The sequence below is a fragment of the Pogona vitticeps genome, chromosome 6 (assembly GCF_051106095.1).
Source record: "Pogona vitticeps strain Pit_001003342236 chromosome 6, PviZW2.1, whole genome shotgun sequence".
In the NCBI taxonomy this organism is placed as follows: domain Eukaryota; kingdom Metazoa; phylum Chordata; class Lepidosauria; order Squamata; family Agamidae; genus Pogona; species Pogona vitticeps.
In genome coordinates, this window is record NC_135788.1 from 12,342,685 (window position 1) to 12,360,815 (window position 18,131).

At 43.4% G+C, this 18,131-nt stretch overlaps 1 protein-coding gene across 4 annotated transcripts in view; it reads left to right on the plus strand.

Annotated features, from left to right (window-relative positions):
• The window catches only part of PFKP (phosphofructokinase, platelet), a 69,465-nt gene that overhangs the window by 25,061 nt on the left and 26,273 nt on the right, over window positions 1-18,131 (plus strand). For all 4 annotated transcript variants that reach the window (XR_013537744.1, XM_073002919.2, XM_073002920.2 and 1 more), the window contains exons 4-12: window positions 943-1,132; window positions 8,399-8,564; window positions 10,642-10,686; window positions 10,785-10,893; window positions 12,373-12,468; window positions 13,351-13,443; window positions 14,529-14,654; window positions 15,661-15,725; window positions 17,714-17,783. Coding sequence is in view for 3 of the 4 variants with exons in the window: in XM_073002919.2 (XP_072859020.1) it covers window positions 943-1,132; window positions 8,399-8,564; window positions 10,642-10,686; window positions 10,785-10,893; window positions 12,373-12,468; window positions 13,351-13,443; window positions 14,529-14,654; window positions 15,661-15,725; window positions 17,714-17,783 (960 nt within the window). In the remaining variant the exon portion in view is untranslated. The remainder of the gene's footprint in view (window positions 1-942; window positions 1,133-8,398; window positions 8,565-10,641; window positions 10,687-10,784; window positions 10,894-12,372; window positions 12,469-13,350; window positions 13,444-14,528; window positions 14,655-15,660; window positions 15,726-17,713; window positions 17,784-18,131) is intronic.

Sequence of the window (18,131 nt, forward strand, 5' to 3'; positions counted from 1 at the left end):
GAGTTAAAGCATTCCTTGTTGTTCTCTCTCACCCAAGTTCTTTCTTCTTCCTGCCTGAGACCTCATTGACCACAATTTTGGTACATTATGAGCAACTGACTACAAGCTTGAGATGCCTCCTGCCCTTCCCTGCCTTGTCAGGCTTCCTGGGTGGAGAGGAAGCCATGTCTGTTGCTATGGCAATGGAGCAGAGCCCAACTGATATCTCGTTCTCCTCGTTTGTCAGCTTTGGTTTCCCTTTCAGAAAAGGGCCGGTAGCCTCGTCCCTCTGCCCTTTTGGGGTCACCAGAGTTAACCTTTCTCTGATAATTGTGTCGGGTGTCTTTAAATCCATGACCTGCTTAATTGGCCACTAAAATAACATGAGAAATGATTGCGTAACAATGGCTGCGGTGCTGCTGGGTGGCTGCACATGCATAATGTGAAGCTGTGGAAGTGGTAGGGGAAAATAAAACGGCAGGACGGAAGGAATATCCGCGAAGCACTTTTGCAGGCGTGTTGCGCAACCGTCTCAATGTGAATCACACAACTGCAGCGTGAAATGTGCAGTTGATGGTGCAGGGGTGGTTTGCCTGAGCATAAGGCCTGGCACGCTGCTGGAAATGACATTATGCCAACTTGAACAGGATTTTAATCAATGCATCTTTTGCGGAGCCGATAAATGTGCATATTAGCGAAAGGATTCTTGGCTTTATACTTGCTAGGCAATGAGAAATGTATGTATCGGTTCTTACTGTATCCAAATAGTGTTGATAGTGGACAACATGAAGTTACAGGCAGTAACCAACCCTTTGTGCTTTCCTGACAGCATCTATAGTCACATGCTACCAATGTGTGGTGACTCACAGCGGGACTGGTTGTTCGTTAGGTAAATGGAGAACTTGGTATACTTAGCTTTTGCCTGATCCGGGTGGAACCCGTTTCTTTTCTTTCGTCTTGCAGGGAGGGACCGTGATCGGCAGCGCCCGCTGCAAAGCTTTTCGGACCCGGGAGGGTCGCTTGAAGGCAGCCTGCAACTTGGTTAAGTGTGGAATCACTAACCTTTGTGTGATTGGTGGAGATGGGAGCTTGACAGGCGCTAATCTCTTCCGCGCGGAGTGGAGCGGACTGTTGGAGGAGCTGGCAAAGAATGGTAAGTCGCCCCGTACCACATTTCAGTCGCCTTCTCCTGTTTAACCCCTGCTGTTCAAACTTGATGGAACCAGTTCTAGGGTTAGCAAGCTGCCAGCATTGCTTTTTGTTTTCTTGAAAACAAATATGATGCCATGGATGTTCAGTCGTCCAGAACCAGGTACACACATGGCTGCTGTGCTGTTTAATGCACTTTCACAGAAGCTGATTGTGGCTAAGTGGCCAGCTTCCTAGAACACACTTTTGCTTCCAAAGTGATGTGCCATTTTTGTGGCCATTTTCGATAGCTCTGAAGTATTAGGTTACAAAATAGTAGTGGTTGGAGAGAGAACAGGAGGGAGAGGACAGGAGCGCCTCTGCTTGCGAATACAAGCGACTAACTTGGTTTGGAGGAAAGTGTGGTTTACTGTTTTAACAAATAAGGGCTTACAGAACTAATAGGGAGTGCTGTACAAACCCTGACATTATTCCAGTTTTTACAAGGGAGCTGCAGAAATGTGGGTGCTCAGATCCAAAGTGGTTGCTGTTGTCAGATTAATCGTGCAACTTGTCGGTTGAAAACATCTGTCTGTAGGACCGATATCTTTGAGCCAGATGTACTGTTCAATTCTGCTTTGTAAATAAATCCTGTGGAACTGTAGGACCATAATATAAGAGGCCTGCTTGGAGACACCAGAAGGCCATCTTGTCCTGCATTCTGCTGCCACAGAGGTCAACCAGACGCCTGTGGAAAGTCCAGGCAGAAGATGAGTGCAACACATTGACATGATAGTTTTGTCTATAACCTCTTTACCCAGCAGATAGCATGGTTGTGGACATGTGAGGTTGCCACACTGTCTCCTGTGAAGGAGAACAGTTATCCAGACTGTGATATGCAAAAGTCTGTATGGCAGCCATTGTATGTTGTGCCTTGTTTTTACTGAGTTATTCTCCAAAAGCAAAGGCGGGCATTCGGGATGGCATATCGGGGTTGTTTCAACCCACTTTCTGCCACCTCCCAGCAGATACAGTGGTGCCTCGCAAGACGATTGCCTCGCAGGATGATTGACGATTGGTTTTTGCGATCACTGTTGCGCTTCGCAAGATGATGTTTTCTATAGATGATTTTTGCAAGACGACGAATTTACCCATTGGAACACATTAAATAGATTTCAGTGCATTCCAATAGGGAATCGCGTTCCACAAAATGATGTTTTCTATGGATGATTTTCGCAAGACAATGTTTTTTCCATTGGTACGCATTAAACAGATTTAAATGCATTCCAATGGGTAACCACGTTTTGCAAGATGATGTTTTCACAAGACAGCGTTTTTCGCGGAACAAATTAACATAGTCTTGCAAAGCACCAGCTAAGGCTGTTCAGAAACTTCATCAAGGTTTTAATCTTTCTGGGTATGATGACCAGGTAATTGTGACAAACCCAGACCTACCGGGATATGTCACACAGTTTACACTAAGCTGCCACCAACCATTCCCTATAATAAGTCACACAGACCAGGGATGGATTTTCAAACAATAAAAAGAATAAGGTTTATTTAAATACACACAGGGAAATATAAACAATCAGGTGAATAAAATTTAGTAACGTGGCTTAGTTTCACTCATACATACACACAGTTTGGTTCACCCAGAACCTTAACTTAAAGCACAGACCCTGAACCTATCAGTTCTGGCTAACCAACAGACACCTGAACCTATCAGGTTGGTACTCTGACACACAGTAGTACCCTGTCTGACACACAGACTTCCACAACAGCTTCTTCTTCCCAGCTGCTGCTTCGTCACACCCCAGTGTCTCTCAGTCTCTCTTAGTGTGTAAACTTCACCACACAGGCATCACATATTTATACAGTACAGCCCCTCCTCCTGATGTCCCGCCTTCCACTCCCCATAGGATGGAACTTTCCCTCCAAACCCATGACAGACAGGTAACATCAGTGCTGCATGTAACACCTCCCCTCTTTATAAGTTGTTTTGTAGGGGGAAAGCTAAGGTGCTTTTCACCAAAAAACAACCTGGGTAACATACACAACAACAGTTATACATTCAATACCATATAATACTTACTTAAACTTACATTCTAAGTTAACCATAGCAAATAGGCATTTAAACATTTATCATATACATTACATCAATTTACCTTTATTCATACAAACCAAATTCAGAAAAACCAGGTACATTTACTTTTTGTCAACATATATACACATAGTCCATGTTTTTTCGCCGTCTTCAATCTTCAGGTCTTCTTGATAAGGCGTCAGCAACACAGTTCACTGACCCTCTGACCACCTTCACTTCAAAGTCATAGTCCTGTAGGTTTAAAGCCCACCTCATAAGTTTGCTATTGTGGGTTTTCATTGTCTTTAACCATTGCAATGGTGAATGGTCAGTACACAGAATAAAATGTCTTCCCCAGATGTAAGGCTTGGCCTTCTGGATCGAGTAGACTATGGCCAAACACTCCTTCTCCACGGTTGCCAAATGTCTCTCACCTTTTTGAAGTTTCCTACTCAGGTAGGACACTGAATGCTGGTCACCATTCTCATCCTCCTGGCACAGAACTGCTCCTACCCCGCTGTTAGACGCATCGGTGTAGATGATGAACTCCCGGTCGAAGTCTGGAGCACGCAGGACAGGATAGTTGATTAACGCCTCCTTCAACCTCTGGAACGCCGCCTCACAGTCGCTGGTCCACGGGATGCGGTCATCAGCCTTCTTCCTCGTCAGATCGGTCAGCGGAGCCGCAATCTCGCTAAACCTCGGGATGAACTTCCTGTAGTAGCCCACCAACCCAAGAAATGATTTGACCTTTTTCTTGGTGTTGGGTCTAGGCCAATCACGAACAGCTTCTATTTTGGCCTCCAGGGGTTTTATCACTCCTCCCCCTACCATGTGACCCAAGTATTTTATTTCTGGGCTACCCAGCTGACACTTGCTGGCCTTTACTGTTAGCCCTGCTGCACTTAACCTCTGCAGCACTAACTCCAGGTGTATCAGGTGATCTTCCCAGGTATTACTGAAGATCCCTATGTCGTCAATGTAGGCCACTGTAAAGTCACTGAGCCCTGCCAAGGTCTGGTCCATCAGCCTTTGGAATGTGGCTGGTGCATTTCTGAGACCAAAGCTCAGGACTCGAAACTCATAGAGACCAAAAGGGCTGCAAAAGGCAGTCTTTTCTTGATCCCTGGGATCAATTCTTAATTGCCAATATCCCTTTACCAGGTCCAATGATGAGATGAACCGACAACCCCCTATGGTTTCAATCAGGTTGTCTAGCCTGGGCATTGGGTAGGCATCAGGAGTGGTTACACGGTTTAATTTCCTGTAATCGACACAAAACCTAATGCTCCCATCAGGCTTGTCTACAAGGACGATCGGAGAGGACCAAGGACTAGAAGAGGGGACGATTATGTTCTCCCTCAGCATTTCGTCCAGCTCCTTCCGCACCTTGTCCCTATAGGGTCCCGTTACTCGGTATGGGGATACTGCCTGCGGGGGTGCATCCCCTGTGTGGATCCGATGCATCACTCCCTTCACTATCCCCGGCTTGTTGGAAAACACCTGTTGATATTTCCTAAGCAGCATTTTTAGTTCTTGCTGCTGGTCTTGGGTGAGTGCAGGACTGATCTTTACCTCCTCTGGGTTGTATTTTACTTCCCCTCTACCCTCCCAGAAGGGTAATTCCGCTTCCTCACTCTCAGCTGCTTTTATCGCGAATAAAACCCTCTGTTCCCCTCTGTAGTAGGGTTTTAGGGCATTCACATGAACCACCCTCCTTGCTTGGTTCTCCTCCTGCTCTATTAGGTAGTTCAGGTCTGACATCTTGGAAATGACCCTATATGGTCCTGCCCATTTGAGCTGCAGTTTATTCTCTCTGCAGGGCCTAAGCCAAAGCACTTCCTCCCCTGGGTCAAAGTGCCTCTCTCTAGCTTTGTGGTCATACCATGTTTTCTGTCTGACCTTCTGAGCTTGCAGGTTTTCTGCTGCCAGCTCTAGATTTCTCCTTAGGTCATTCATCAAGGTGTTTATATAAGTCACAACGTCTTGTGGGTCATCCTGGGTGATCTGCTCCCACTTTTGTTTGATCAAATCAAGGGGCTCTTTCACCCCTAAGTGTGCAGCAAACATGTCAGAGTGCCCCCTTTGTAAGATCATGGGGCGATACTTTTCAGGTACCACCAGCTGACTTCTGATCCCATCTCCCCCTTTTGAGGTATTCCTCAGGGTCTCTCTATATAAAATCCCCTTTTTCTCCAGAAATCTCACTGGGGTTTCAGGTGTTAGTTGGGCGTCAGTCACCTGTTCAAAACACTTTTGGAGAGTGGCGTCTGCCTTTTGCTCCTGTCCAAATCTGCTGTCTGTGGTTAAGGTTTCCACCACAGCTTCTGAACTCCCCTCTGCTTCCGTCTCTGGCTCATCATTACCCCCCTGAACTGTCCCTGTGGTGGCTTGTGAGCGTGTAATCACTAGCACCCGTTTCACATGTTCAGCCAGGTCATTTCCCACGAGCACGGCTGCTGGCAGAGTCGATGAAATCGCTAGCCTCCAAACTCCCCTCCAGCCTTGAAAGTTGACAGGTACCTCTGCTACTGGCAGAGAGATTACCTGCCCCTCAATCCCTGCCACCTTCATGCTCTCATTTGGGATTATAAACTCCCGAGGAATAATATCTGGATGGCACAGGGTTACCTGGGAACAAGTGTCCCGCAGCCCCCTATACTGACGGTCAAGTATTCCTACGTCCACCCCGGCTGTCTCAAACAACTGAGAATCTGTTTTTATCAGCAAGCAGCGCTTTACCTCTATAAGAGGACCATTTTCCTCAGCCTGATCAGCAGAGGTAGCTGTTCCAGACTGAGTAGCCATGGCAACCGGCTCCCTCAGTGACACTGAGCTTTGCTCTTTCTGGACACAGAACACAGCTTTTGGCTTGGTCCCACTAGAATTCTGAGGCACCATTCCTTTTAGCTGCTTTAATTTCTCACACTCTGAGATTAGATGACCCTTTCCCTGACAGAAATAACACTTTCTGGTGTATTTTGATTCTCTCTCATCTTGTTTTGGTTTTCCCTCCAAAATCTGAGGTCTTAGTTTCATGTCTGAGGGCTTCCCTTCACCATGGGCCCCTCCCCCTTGCTGGCTTTTCCCTGGTCCCTGAGAGTACTTGCTGTAGGTTTCTTTGGGTTTACCTACAGATTTCCCCTCACCCAAGGGCTTTCTTATTTGGGAAATAAAATCTGCGATCTCTGCGGCTGCTGCCACAGATTTCGGTTTCCTTTCCCTCACCTGGAATTTCAATTCCCCATGCAGGACTGAATAGAACTGTTCCAGTGCTATCAAATCTTTAAGCTGCTCATAGGTCTCTGTCCCCTCCTGCGATAGCCATTTCTCAAGCAGCCTCACCAATTGGGCCCCCACCTGGGTAAAAGTCTGTTCTGGTTTCTTGGTGAGGGACCTGAATCTTTGTCTCAGCTGCTCTGCATTTATCCCATGTCTGGCAAACACCAGTTTTTTAAACTCTGCAAAATCTTTCATCAGTTCCTGTGGCATCTCTGAATAAACTTCAGCCAGGCTACCACTGATTAAAGATCGCATGATGGTCATCTTCTCAGTTTCCCTCACTGAGAAGTCCACAAACGCTCTTTCCACTAAGGAAAAGAACACCTCAGGACAATCTCCCTTGTGGTACACAGGGAATTTCTTCAGGTCAGCCTTAGACAGTTGGCCTCCCTCAGAATCCCTATTGTTATTATTGTTCCGGTTCATCATTTCCAGTTTTCTTAATTCAAACGCCATTCTTTCTTTTTCCAGAGCAATTTTCTCTCTCTCCCTCTCCATTTCCATTCTCTCTCTCTCCAATCTTTCTTCTCTCTCCATTCTCTCTCTCTCTCTCTCTAACTCAAATTGCCGCTGTTTCTCTCTTTCCCTTTCTTCTCTTTCCCTTTCCCTTTCCTCCACTTCAAATTGCCTCATCCTCAGTTCATGCTGTTGGGCTATGAGCAATTTTCTGAGTTCTGGGTCTTGCTCTCCTGTGCTGTCACCTTGCACTGAGCCAAATTCCTCCTCAGAACCTTGGTCAATCTGGGGGTCTTTCACTTCACTCATGTCTGCTACTTTGCTTCGAGTCAAGGGCATAATCCCCCCTCAGAACAGGCTGCTTTAAAAAGTCAAGCCTCAAAATAAAACGACCACTTTTTTCCTCTTGCCTCAGAACCAGCTTTCCTATAGAGATTGCTGCTGTTCTTCAGCACTAAACTTGTAACAGTATCGAGTCAGAGCCTACCCCCCTCTGCTGGGCCTCTCAGCTGGCAAGCTAGCTCGCTGTTGCTACGCAGTTTTGCCTCAGCTTTTTCCCGCCAAAACTAGGCTGCCTCAGAGCACCTTAATCTAAGTCTCCCCAGTTGGCACGTTCTTCTACTAGCGCACCTCCCCGTGAGGTACACCTAGAAGATTACCTACGCGCCTCAGACTGTCCCTGACTAGACTCCCCTTGCTCTGGGCACACTTGCCAAGGCTTTGCTGGACCACTGGACAACTGGACCAGTCGTATCCCACACGCTGGACACCAATCAATGTGACAAACCCAGACCTACCGGGATATGTCACACAGTTTACACTAAGCTGCCACCAACCATTCCCTATAATAAGTCACACAGACCAGGGATGGATTTTCAAACAATAAAAAGAATAAGGTTTATTTAAATACACACAGGGAAATATAAACAATCAGGTGAATAAAATTTAGTAACGTGGCTTAGTTTCACTCATACATACACACAGTTTGGTTCACCCAGAACCTTAACTTAAAGCACAGACCCTGAACCTATCAGTTCTGGCTAACCAACAGACACCTGAACCTATCAGGTTGGTACTCTGACACACAGTAGTACCCTGTCTGACACACAGACTTCCACAACAGCTTCTTCTTCCCAGCTGCTGCTTCGTCACACCCCAGTGTCTCTCAGTCTCTCTTAGTGTGTAAACTTCACCACACAGGCATCACATATTTATACAGTACAGCCCCTCCTCCTGATGTCCCGCCTTCCACTCCCCATAGGATGGAACTTTCCCTCCAAACCCATGACAGACAGGTAACATCAGTGCTGCATGTAACAGTAATAACTTAGCTTCTGCATCTATAAAAGCTGTTAGAAAACTCAGCTATGCTGTAATTTTAAAAAAATGTGTTGCTTTTACTCTTACATTGAGGGAAGGGCCTGTTTTCCAGATACTTACAGGTATAATTTTGTCTTCTTTCCTTGGTAGGTGAGATAGAAGAAGAGGCTAAGAATAAGTATGCTTACCTCAACATTGTGGGCATGGTTGGCTCCATTGACAATGATTTCTGTGGTACTGACATGACCATTGGTACTGACTCAGCCTTGCACAGAATCATTGAGGTTGTGGATGCCATCATGACCACCGCTCAAAGGTACGTTGGCTTCTGAGGGTACTTTGAAAAATCCGCCCATCTTTACGAAGGCAAACGGTTCAAGCCAAAGCTACAGTTCACGTTTTTCCCCCTGCGGTTGTTTTATGAAATCCAAGGTGTACCAAAAATTCACTGCAACCTTCTTTCAAAGTTCTGCAAGAAAGTCATTTCCACCTAGCGGTCCTGGCCACATTATTATTATTTGTGTTGAGGAGGGTAACTATGTGAGATGCCAAAGATGAACGGGATTGTTGCCCTTGGTTAACCATCTAGTCAACATCCCCTCTTTCTGTAACCATTTAGCTGTGGAAATGTGTTCTGGCATCATCACTTTATGGAGTTTCCTTCCTTGTCTCCAATGGTAGCAAAGCAAAGGGGCAAAATGATAGGTGGTCTCATAATACATATATTGACTCCATTATAGCCAGGGTGGCCAGAATGCATCCATAGGCCACATGCACGCTGGGGGAACCCAGGTCCATACCTAGTACCCTGGCATTCTCAGTCCCCCACATTCTCCCCAATCTTTTTTGGCAAATTGGCACAGAAATCTTCATACTCTTTAGAGAGCATATTGCTGTGTTTTGGGACCCCATAGCACCCCTGAACCCTCAGACTGTGTTTTTTAAAACTTGATTTGTCCACTAGGGGATATGGGATGGCCTTTTAAGTTATATTTTAAAGCCTTTTAAAAATGTTTAATAGGTGGGCATGTGGATGGGTGTTGCCCTCCAAATTTCATGGGTGAGCGGGCATTGCCCTTAAACTTCTGTAAGTTGACCTACATCCATGTTACAGGGGGAGCTGGGGGAACTTGACCCAAGGTTGTTTTCCTTGCTGGCTGTTTCTTGTTCAGTGTCACACATAATTTTGGCCCTGTGAGTTATATGTATCTCTTTAAGAATCCACATGGAAAATCTTACAGAGTCTTCAAGGAAGACATAGGTACAGATGAAAAGCTTCTGGATGGATAGGACCTCTTTCTTTTGGGTTATGCAATACTAATGGTGTTTTGAGTCATGGGATGAATATTGCCTTGCTAAACTGATGGCCGCAGTTTGCTGGACACAGTGACGTGTTGTCTATTGACGACGTGTTGCTCTAGACCATAATCCAATAGGCTGGGAGTTCAGTTCCCCACTGTGTCTCCTTATGAGTAGAGTCAGCCTGTGTGGCCTTGGGCAAGATGTACCTGGAAGGTTTTGAGATGTCTCTCTTGACTGTGGTGTTCCTTCTAATACTTCTTAAACAGCTATTGGCTCATTTTCTGGCTCACCAATGAAGTTTTTGTTTTTTAAAATGAGCCAGGGTCATAATATGATTTTTGAGTTTATTCATACAATGTTAAAGCACGTTTTAGAAAGGCAACCAAAATGGATTTTAGTTTGCTTATATCCTGCAGAAATTGGTGGGATGTATGCAGTCTCTGTTGGTTTGCAGCTTTTGGAATTGTGTTAGGCAGACGGAAGTGACACTGCGGGAGCATTTGTGGATTCTCTGGAATGGCAGCTAAATCCTGTCATCAGGTTGGCTGGTATTTGTCATGTCGTCAGGCCCATGAACTGACAGAGCAAGCGGGCGAGGGAACTGCTCCCTCCCCCCATGGTTTTAATACCCTCTGCTTTAACCCAACCTGTGTTGCCTGGTATTTATTGGTGCAAACAAGAAGCAGCAAAACACTCACTGAAATTTACTTACAGAGTTCTACGTAACCTAGCAATTTATCGAATACGTGAATCATCACAGAAAGGCAGTTACATAACCTCTGGCCTCTATTAAGTAACAGAGTTTTATTAAGAGTGAGTGTAGCAGTTTGCAGTTCTAATTTAGTGCAAAGAATGCTTCTTTGGTTCTGGTATAACGCCCGTCCGTTTAGTTTTCTACTAAAAACCGGAAACTAATTGGTTAAGGGGGAATATGTTTGGCCCAGGTGAGAACATAAAAGCACAAGAATGCCCCTTAGAGCGTAAGTTTACTATGCTTTGTCTCTGTCTTTTTTCTTTTTCTGCACATTTTAGTAGTATCTTGTGGCTGGTGTTTTGGCATTGATCTTTCTTATAATTTTTTTTTAAAACAGCCATCAGAGGACCTTTGTCTTGGAGGTTATGGGGAGACACTGTGGGTACGTATCCCTAAGAGTAACATTGGTTTGTTTGGTTTTTTTAAGATGCAGACATATATGCTACCAATGCTCATTTGGATTTTCTGGCTTGGTCTTAGGTACTTGGCTCTAGTTAGTGCCTTAGCTTGCGGCGCAGATTATGTCTTTATTCCTGAATATCCGCCAGAGGAAGGATGGGAAGAGCACATGTGCAGTAGGCTTTCTGAGGTAACCTTTTACTGCAGTATTTTTTCTGCCCTTACGTTATGTCCCATTTTCTATTACCTCCTCCCCACATAACGATTCTGCACCAGTAATATGGGGCCTTCCGGTGTGGTGTAATGGATAGAGTGATATAGACCAGGATTCTGGAGAACAGGGTTCAAATCCCCATGGAAACTCACTGGGGGGAGTGGAATTGGTCAAACCACTCCTTAAGTATCTCACTTATCTCAAAAGCCCTCCTGTAAGTCAGTTCTAACTTTACAATACAGAACACATACGGACAATACAGTGGTGCCTCGCTTAACAATTGCCCCACTCTACGACAAAATTGCTTGACAATTAGGTTTTAAATCTTTAAGATGATGTTTTAAATGGTTTTTTTCATTTAACGATGATTGGTTCCCTGCTTCGGGAACCGATTTTCGCTTTACAACGATCAGAAACAGCTAATTGTTGGGTTTCAAAATGGCCGCCGGCTGCTTAAAATGGCTCCCCGCTGTGTTTTTGGACGGATTCCTCGCTTTACAGGCAGCGAAAATGGCTGCCCCTATGGAGAATCTTCGCTGGATGGTGAGTTTTCAGCCCATTGGAACGCATTGAGGGGTTTTCAATGCGTTTCAATGGGCTTTTTAAATTTCGCTTTATGACGTTTTTGCTCTACAGCGATTTCGCTGGAACGAATTAACGTTGTTAAGTGAGGCATCACTGTATAGGCAGAACCTATAGAGAGCCCACAGCCTTTATATATCCTTGATCAGTCGAATAACCGTACCACTTTGCAAGTTAAAAGGAAGACAGTTTGCACCAACATTAAATACTGCTACCCACTGCTTTTATAAGGTTTTAGGCTTCCAGACAGTCCATGTTTGTATATCTGGTAAAGCTGACCCCAGTCCCGAAAGGTTTACATCAAGCAAGATGGTTAGACCTTGTGTGCCTTACACATTGTTCCTTATAGTGTTGTTTTTGTACCAGAAATGATTACTAGAGACCATGGAGCTTTGTCCTAACCACTTCTTTTTCTCTTGCAACACATACACTTGGGAAGGTAGTAACAGAACCTCATCTAAATTGTGCTTTTTCTTAGAACAAGCCCCAGAATCCTCTGCTCAGGCTCTGTGGCGTAGCAAGGCCCACCAGCTGATTTTGAAGGAGTTCTATGGAAGCAGAGACCTTGGCATGTCAGCCTTATTGATTTTTTCACACCCTGCAAATTAGACCGGTAGTGATCTAATGTGGAAGTCACTGTAGACTTTGTCTGTCTGTTCAAAATCACAAAACACAAGCTCAGAAGAGGTTCCCCAGTTTGATTCATGTCCATACTCTGAATGTTCAGAACCCATTTAGTAATTTTAGTAAACACAAACATGGAGTAATTTCAAGTAGTTTAAAAAGCTTTCTGTATATTACCTGAGTGCGATCTTCATCTGTTTGCTTGAGGTTTGGACTGTGTTAATGGTCTGCCTTGCATTTTTCTTGCAGAACCGTGCAAGGAAAAAAAGATTGAATATTATAATTGTAGCAGAAGGTGCCATTGACTCTCACAACAAAGCTATTACTTCAGAACAAGTTAAGGATGTAAGTATTAAACTTGTGTACCATATAGTTAACTGGGGATGTATGCAGCTGATCATATCTAGTGAGGGTATATACGTGCAATTTAAAGGTTATATCAGTTCCTTTTGTACATCATTACCTGCTTGTTTTGCATCCTATAATTATAGCACAGCATTTGTAGGTAAGATTACAGCTGCGCTTCTGCCATTAGAAAAATGTTTCTCATTTTTAAAGTTTCTCGGAAGTATCTCTGTGTATGTAAAGCAACACACCAACCAAGAGGGAGAGGTCTTTAAAATGAAGGGAGAGATAATTTTTTCTGTTGGGGGCCAAATTCTCTGAGGCCTACTCTATCTGGGCCACGTTCTGGAGTCCGAGCCCATTTTAGATGGGGCTCAATCCCAAAGCAGGTGAGAATGTACCCTTTCTTTCTCTCTTTGCTACCTCTTTCTCTTTCCACTCACCTTCCCCCCCCCCAACCTAACTGGCTGCTGGAAAAGTTTGATACCACGTTTTTGGAAGCTGGTTGATTTACAGAGGGCTTTAAAACTGAGGCAGAAGGCTGCACATGGTCTGAAGGCTATAGTTTTTAAACAAGCACTACTGGGTTAGAATAATGATGTTCTTTTTTATCCTGCTATTGTCTTTGGATAAACTGGTTTTCACCTCTTTTTTCATTTATTTTTAAACTGTTCTCTCTCTCTCCTGCTTCAGTAAAAAGATTAGTTTTGCCTACCAGGGAATCTGGATTTATGATAGGCTTTTTGTATTGTAGACATTCTTAAAGGTTTAAGGCGGGATTTCCAGTCATTGTTCAGATGAAAGAATGCAGTAACGTTGGTACAGCTACTCTGCTGGAGTTTATGTGGTGTCCCTTAACGTGACATGTTGACTTCTTTGCAGCTTGTGGTGCAGCAACTAGGATATGACACTCGCGTGACTATCCTCGGTCATGTTCAAAGAGGAGGCACTCCTTCTGCTTTTGATAGGATTTTGGTAAGTGAAGGCAACCTATCAGTTTCAAAATACTAGGAGATGGCAGGAGATGACTGCCAGTTCGTTTTTGATTTGTGCTACATTGTACACTCAAGTTTGTCTTGTTGACTGTGGTGAAGGAAATGCTGGACTTACATCAATGAAGTTTACGTTAAAAGTTGTCAGTCAACAGAGCTTGGGAAAGTAACTCTTCTGGTTCCACCTAAGCCTAGGTTCCACCTAATCTTAGGCGTAGGTGGAACCAGAGCCTAAGATTTAATGTTAAGCATTGTAGGATTGCATAGTTGTGTTTCTGGTCCATGCTGACTCCATTTCTTCCTGTACATTGTGCATACATTCACAAGTGCACACGGTGATTCCCAAAGGGGTCATCCAGCACAGGAATGGACCATCGGTATCCCAAGAGGTGGATGATACCGAGGGCCACATGAAGCTGAGTTTAGAGCTGCATGTGGCATTCCCAGCACAGGTTCCTAAGTTTAAAATATAAAGGTTCCCCTTGACAATTTTGTCCAGTCGTGTCCGACTCTAGGGGGCGGTGCTCATCTCCGTTTCCAACCCATAGAGCTAGCGTTTGTCCGCAGACAATCCTCCGTGGTCACGTGGCCAGCGTGACTAGACACGGAACGCCGTTTACCTTCCCACCGAGGTGGTGCCTATCTATCTACTCGCATTTTTGCATTTTGCATGTTTTTGAAAGGAGATATGAACAGTGAGATATAACCAGAAGTCTTAAGGTATAAGGGTCTCAACTTGTCTCCCCAACTGCCTGCTAGGTTTGGTCTTCAGAGCATGCAGTATATTTACTGATTATTTTACAGCATCCAGATCTTCCCAGGGCATATAGAAATAAAGAGTTGTCAGATAAATATGTAGATGAGTTCATGAATTATATACATCATTTATAAGAGTTCTTTGCTTTCTTATAAGTGGTTTGGAGAAGGAGGGTGCATTTGTGGTTATCGTGTTGCAATCATTTCACTTCTTTTTTCTACAGAAATCTGTAGATTCTTTTGAAATATATCAAAGTAATCATGTCCCCTTCAGAGCTTATTTCTTTACTTTACAACTTCACACCCTTTCAGGCAAGTCGCATGGGGGTGGAGGCTGTTCTTGCTCTTCTGGAAGCCACACCTGAAACCCCGGCTTGTGTGGTGTCCCTGTCTGGAAATCAAGCTGTTCGCCTGCCTTTGATGGAGTGCGTGCAGATGGTGAGTGGCTGAACAGCATCCACTCTGTTAATTCATTAGCATTTTCTTGCTGCCAGCAGTCAATAGTCTGTTGTTCCTTGAAGCACATGGAACGACGTGAGTAGAACATTTAATCCACATTGGGCACAGCGAAGTCTAGTTATTTCTCTGCTGACAGTAGCTGGGCTTAACAACTGCCATGCAAAAGCCTATAGCAAACAGATTTCTTCTAAAATTCTATACGCCTTCTAAGATAATAATAACTTAATCTGGTGGTGGTCTTATACCTTTTTCATGGAATACAAGCTACCCACATTGAAAACAGTTGGCTAACGGTCTTTGCACTCTTGTCCACGATTAAATGGCTTAACAGTGGAATCCTGCACACACATGCACGCAGGATTGCATTTAAATACAGTGGTGCCTTGCTTGACGACATTAATCCATTCCAGCAAAATCACTATAGAGCGAAATCGTCATCAAGAGAAAGTAAAAAGCCCATTAGAATGCATTAGAAACCAGTTAATGCATTCTAATGGGCGAAATACCTCATCGTAAAGTGAAGATCCTCCATAGGGCAGCCATTTTTTGCTCACTGTAGAGCGAAGAATCCATCTCTAACACAGCGGGGAGCCATTTTGAACAGCGGGTGACCATTTTGGAAACCCAACGATCAGCTGTTTTGATTGTCATAAAGCAAAAAATCGGTTCCCAAAGCAGGGAACCGATCATCGTAAAGCATTTTTTTTAACTATCTAAACATTGTTTTGCGATTGCAAAAACCTAATTGTTAAGTGGATTCGTCGTGAAGCAGGGTAATCGTTAAGCGGGGCACAACTGTATTGTTGAAATGGCTAAAATGTTAAATGATTTGATTGCATGAACAAAAGTGCAGCCATTGTCAAGATATTGAACATAGTCATAATCTATTTTGATAGAAGCTATCATTGCATTATGTATGATCACCTATTCAGTCGGTTCAGTATCTGATAAGCTATTCTTCTGTTGTTGTTCATCTTTTCAAAAGACTCAAGATGTGCAAAAAGCCATGGATGAAAGAAGGTTCTCTGAAGCTGTCCAGCTCCGTGGAAGGTGCTCCATCATTCTCCATGTTGGCAGAGATTACTGTGTTGGCTTTTCAGAGGCAACTGGCAAATTGTTTTAAAGGATTAATAATTGTGTGTCATCAGGTCGATTCTGACTTATGGCGATCCTACTCAGGGTTTTCTAGGTAGTTGAGTACTCAGAAGTGATGTATGATTTCCTGCTTCTGGGGGCATCCTGGAACTGTGCAGCTTGCCCAAGGCCACACGGGCTAGCTGTTATTTTTCATAGTCAAGTGGCATGGAAAAATAGATTTCTTTTAGCTTCTTTGTAAAAATATGAGCTACAATGATTATGCATTAAAAATCCAAAATTTGCATAGTTATGTGATTCTTTTCAGCCAGCTGTATGCTGGAGAAAGCATGAACGGCTATTTTTGTGGACTTAAAAATCCCATTTAATTAGAACTTCTGGCAGTCTTGCAGTGGAAGCTACGTTGATATGAATTGTGAGGATGCACCCTGTGGAGGGCAGGGAAACACATTCCCTGAAAAAGTTCCCTTAAAAATCCAGACTAGATCCTTTGCCTTTCGCAATGGTGTATGACTTGTGTTTCTTCTTCACAAATGCAAAGCTTAGCAAAGCTTGAATTTATTATTACGATATTGGTCCATTAGCTGTTTGTTATGGTATTTATTTATCATGTTACAAGTATGCAGAAGGGAAGAGTTTTGGCATTGCAGATCTCATCTTTGTTCGTGTCAGAAGCAATCCATTGGTGCTTCAGGAGTGGGAGGATCAACTCAAGGGGCATAATCCTGCCCAAGAGATGCCCCAAAGTGTTTTATCTCTCTCCAACAGATTTAATGACTGTTCTTGTTTTAGGCCGAGGAGCCAAGGAAAAGGCAAAGATTTTGTTGTTGTTGCTTTATTGAAGCTTCGTATTCTATTTTATTTAGATCAGTTGTTTGATGCATTTCTTGGGGCCACTCTACTTATGTGATAATGCACAACCTTGACCAAGAACTAAAATGATCTGAATGATATAAAAACTGCAGTGTCGTGTCAGCCACTAAAAGCAGGCAAGGAAGATCAGACAGTCAAATGTCATCTCAAATGCATGAGAGTTGTAGTCCTTATAAAAAGGCAGGAGGCAAGATCTTCTAAGCTATGGCAGCCATACATACAGTATAGTAGGGCAGAGGGAAAGGTTTGTAGAAGGAAAGATTTCAAAGAAGCACGAGTTTGTTTATCCATTCAGTCTTTTTTATTTATTTATTTTTATTTTTCCATTTTTTAAATTAATACAAAATAAACCTACTACCGCACAAAAAAACTATAAAACAATACAAAACAATAAAATACAATTACACATGTGCTCCCATCACCTTCAGGACTAGTGTTACACTTCATTCAATCCATTTTCACTCCAAAATTTCATTGTTTCTTCCCTTGGTGTATACCCCTTCCCTCTCCGAAATACATGTTCCAAAAATACATTCCATATTTTCTTAAAATCATTATTTTTCAATTGGCCTCTTCTTATTTACATATCACTTGTCAGTTTATCATTAATTGCCATGTCCCATAATTCTCTATACCATTCCTCCAAGTTAAATTGATTATCATTTCTCCAGTTTCTTGCAAAAATTAACCTTGCAGCCGTAATCATTATTACTATTAAATCCTTATTTTCTTTCAACAATTGATCTTTCTTAATCACATTCTATAAGGCCATTAGCGGAGACATTTGAATATTCAATCCAATTATTTCTGATATTTCTTTAAAGATTAAGTTCCATTCTTTCTTTCTTGTTTCACATAACCACCACATATGTAAATACGTCCCCTTCTCTTTTTTACACCTCCAACATAATGTTGACACACTTTTATCCATTATATTCATTTTGACCGACGTTAAATACCACCTCCATATTACTTTACCCATTCAGTCTTGCTGAAAGCTAAATAAGGTAGGCAGTAGGAATAATAATTCACATTCCATGTCTCAGTTTTAACATTTTTTCCTTCCGTAGGAGTTTTCAGAACAACCTGAACACCTACAAGCTGTTGTCTACCAAAAAGCCAGCTGCTGAACTTCCCAAGGTATGTCTTGTATAATTGACTTATCCAGTTCACTCCTTACTGTTGCATGTTTTGTTGAGCAAAAACGTAGGAAAACAGATTGTTTAGAATTGGGAAGAACAGTCTCCATGGAAACGCCTCCATCCAATGTTGGTATACCTGATCGTTAGCTTGTACAGCGAGTTGAAACATGATAGATGAAGGTTTAACATTTGGACGTTCAGTAGGTTGCAATATACGATGCCTAGTTTTATTATTGAAAGACCTCCTCTTAAAACTCCTAAGCCCAGTTTAGCCATTATAGAAGGTAGCTTCTTCAACATGAGCAGTGAGAGGCGAGCTGGCCCCGTCTCTTCCATCTTCTTCCTG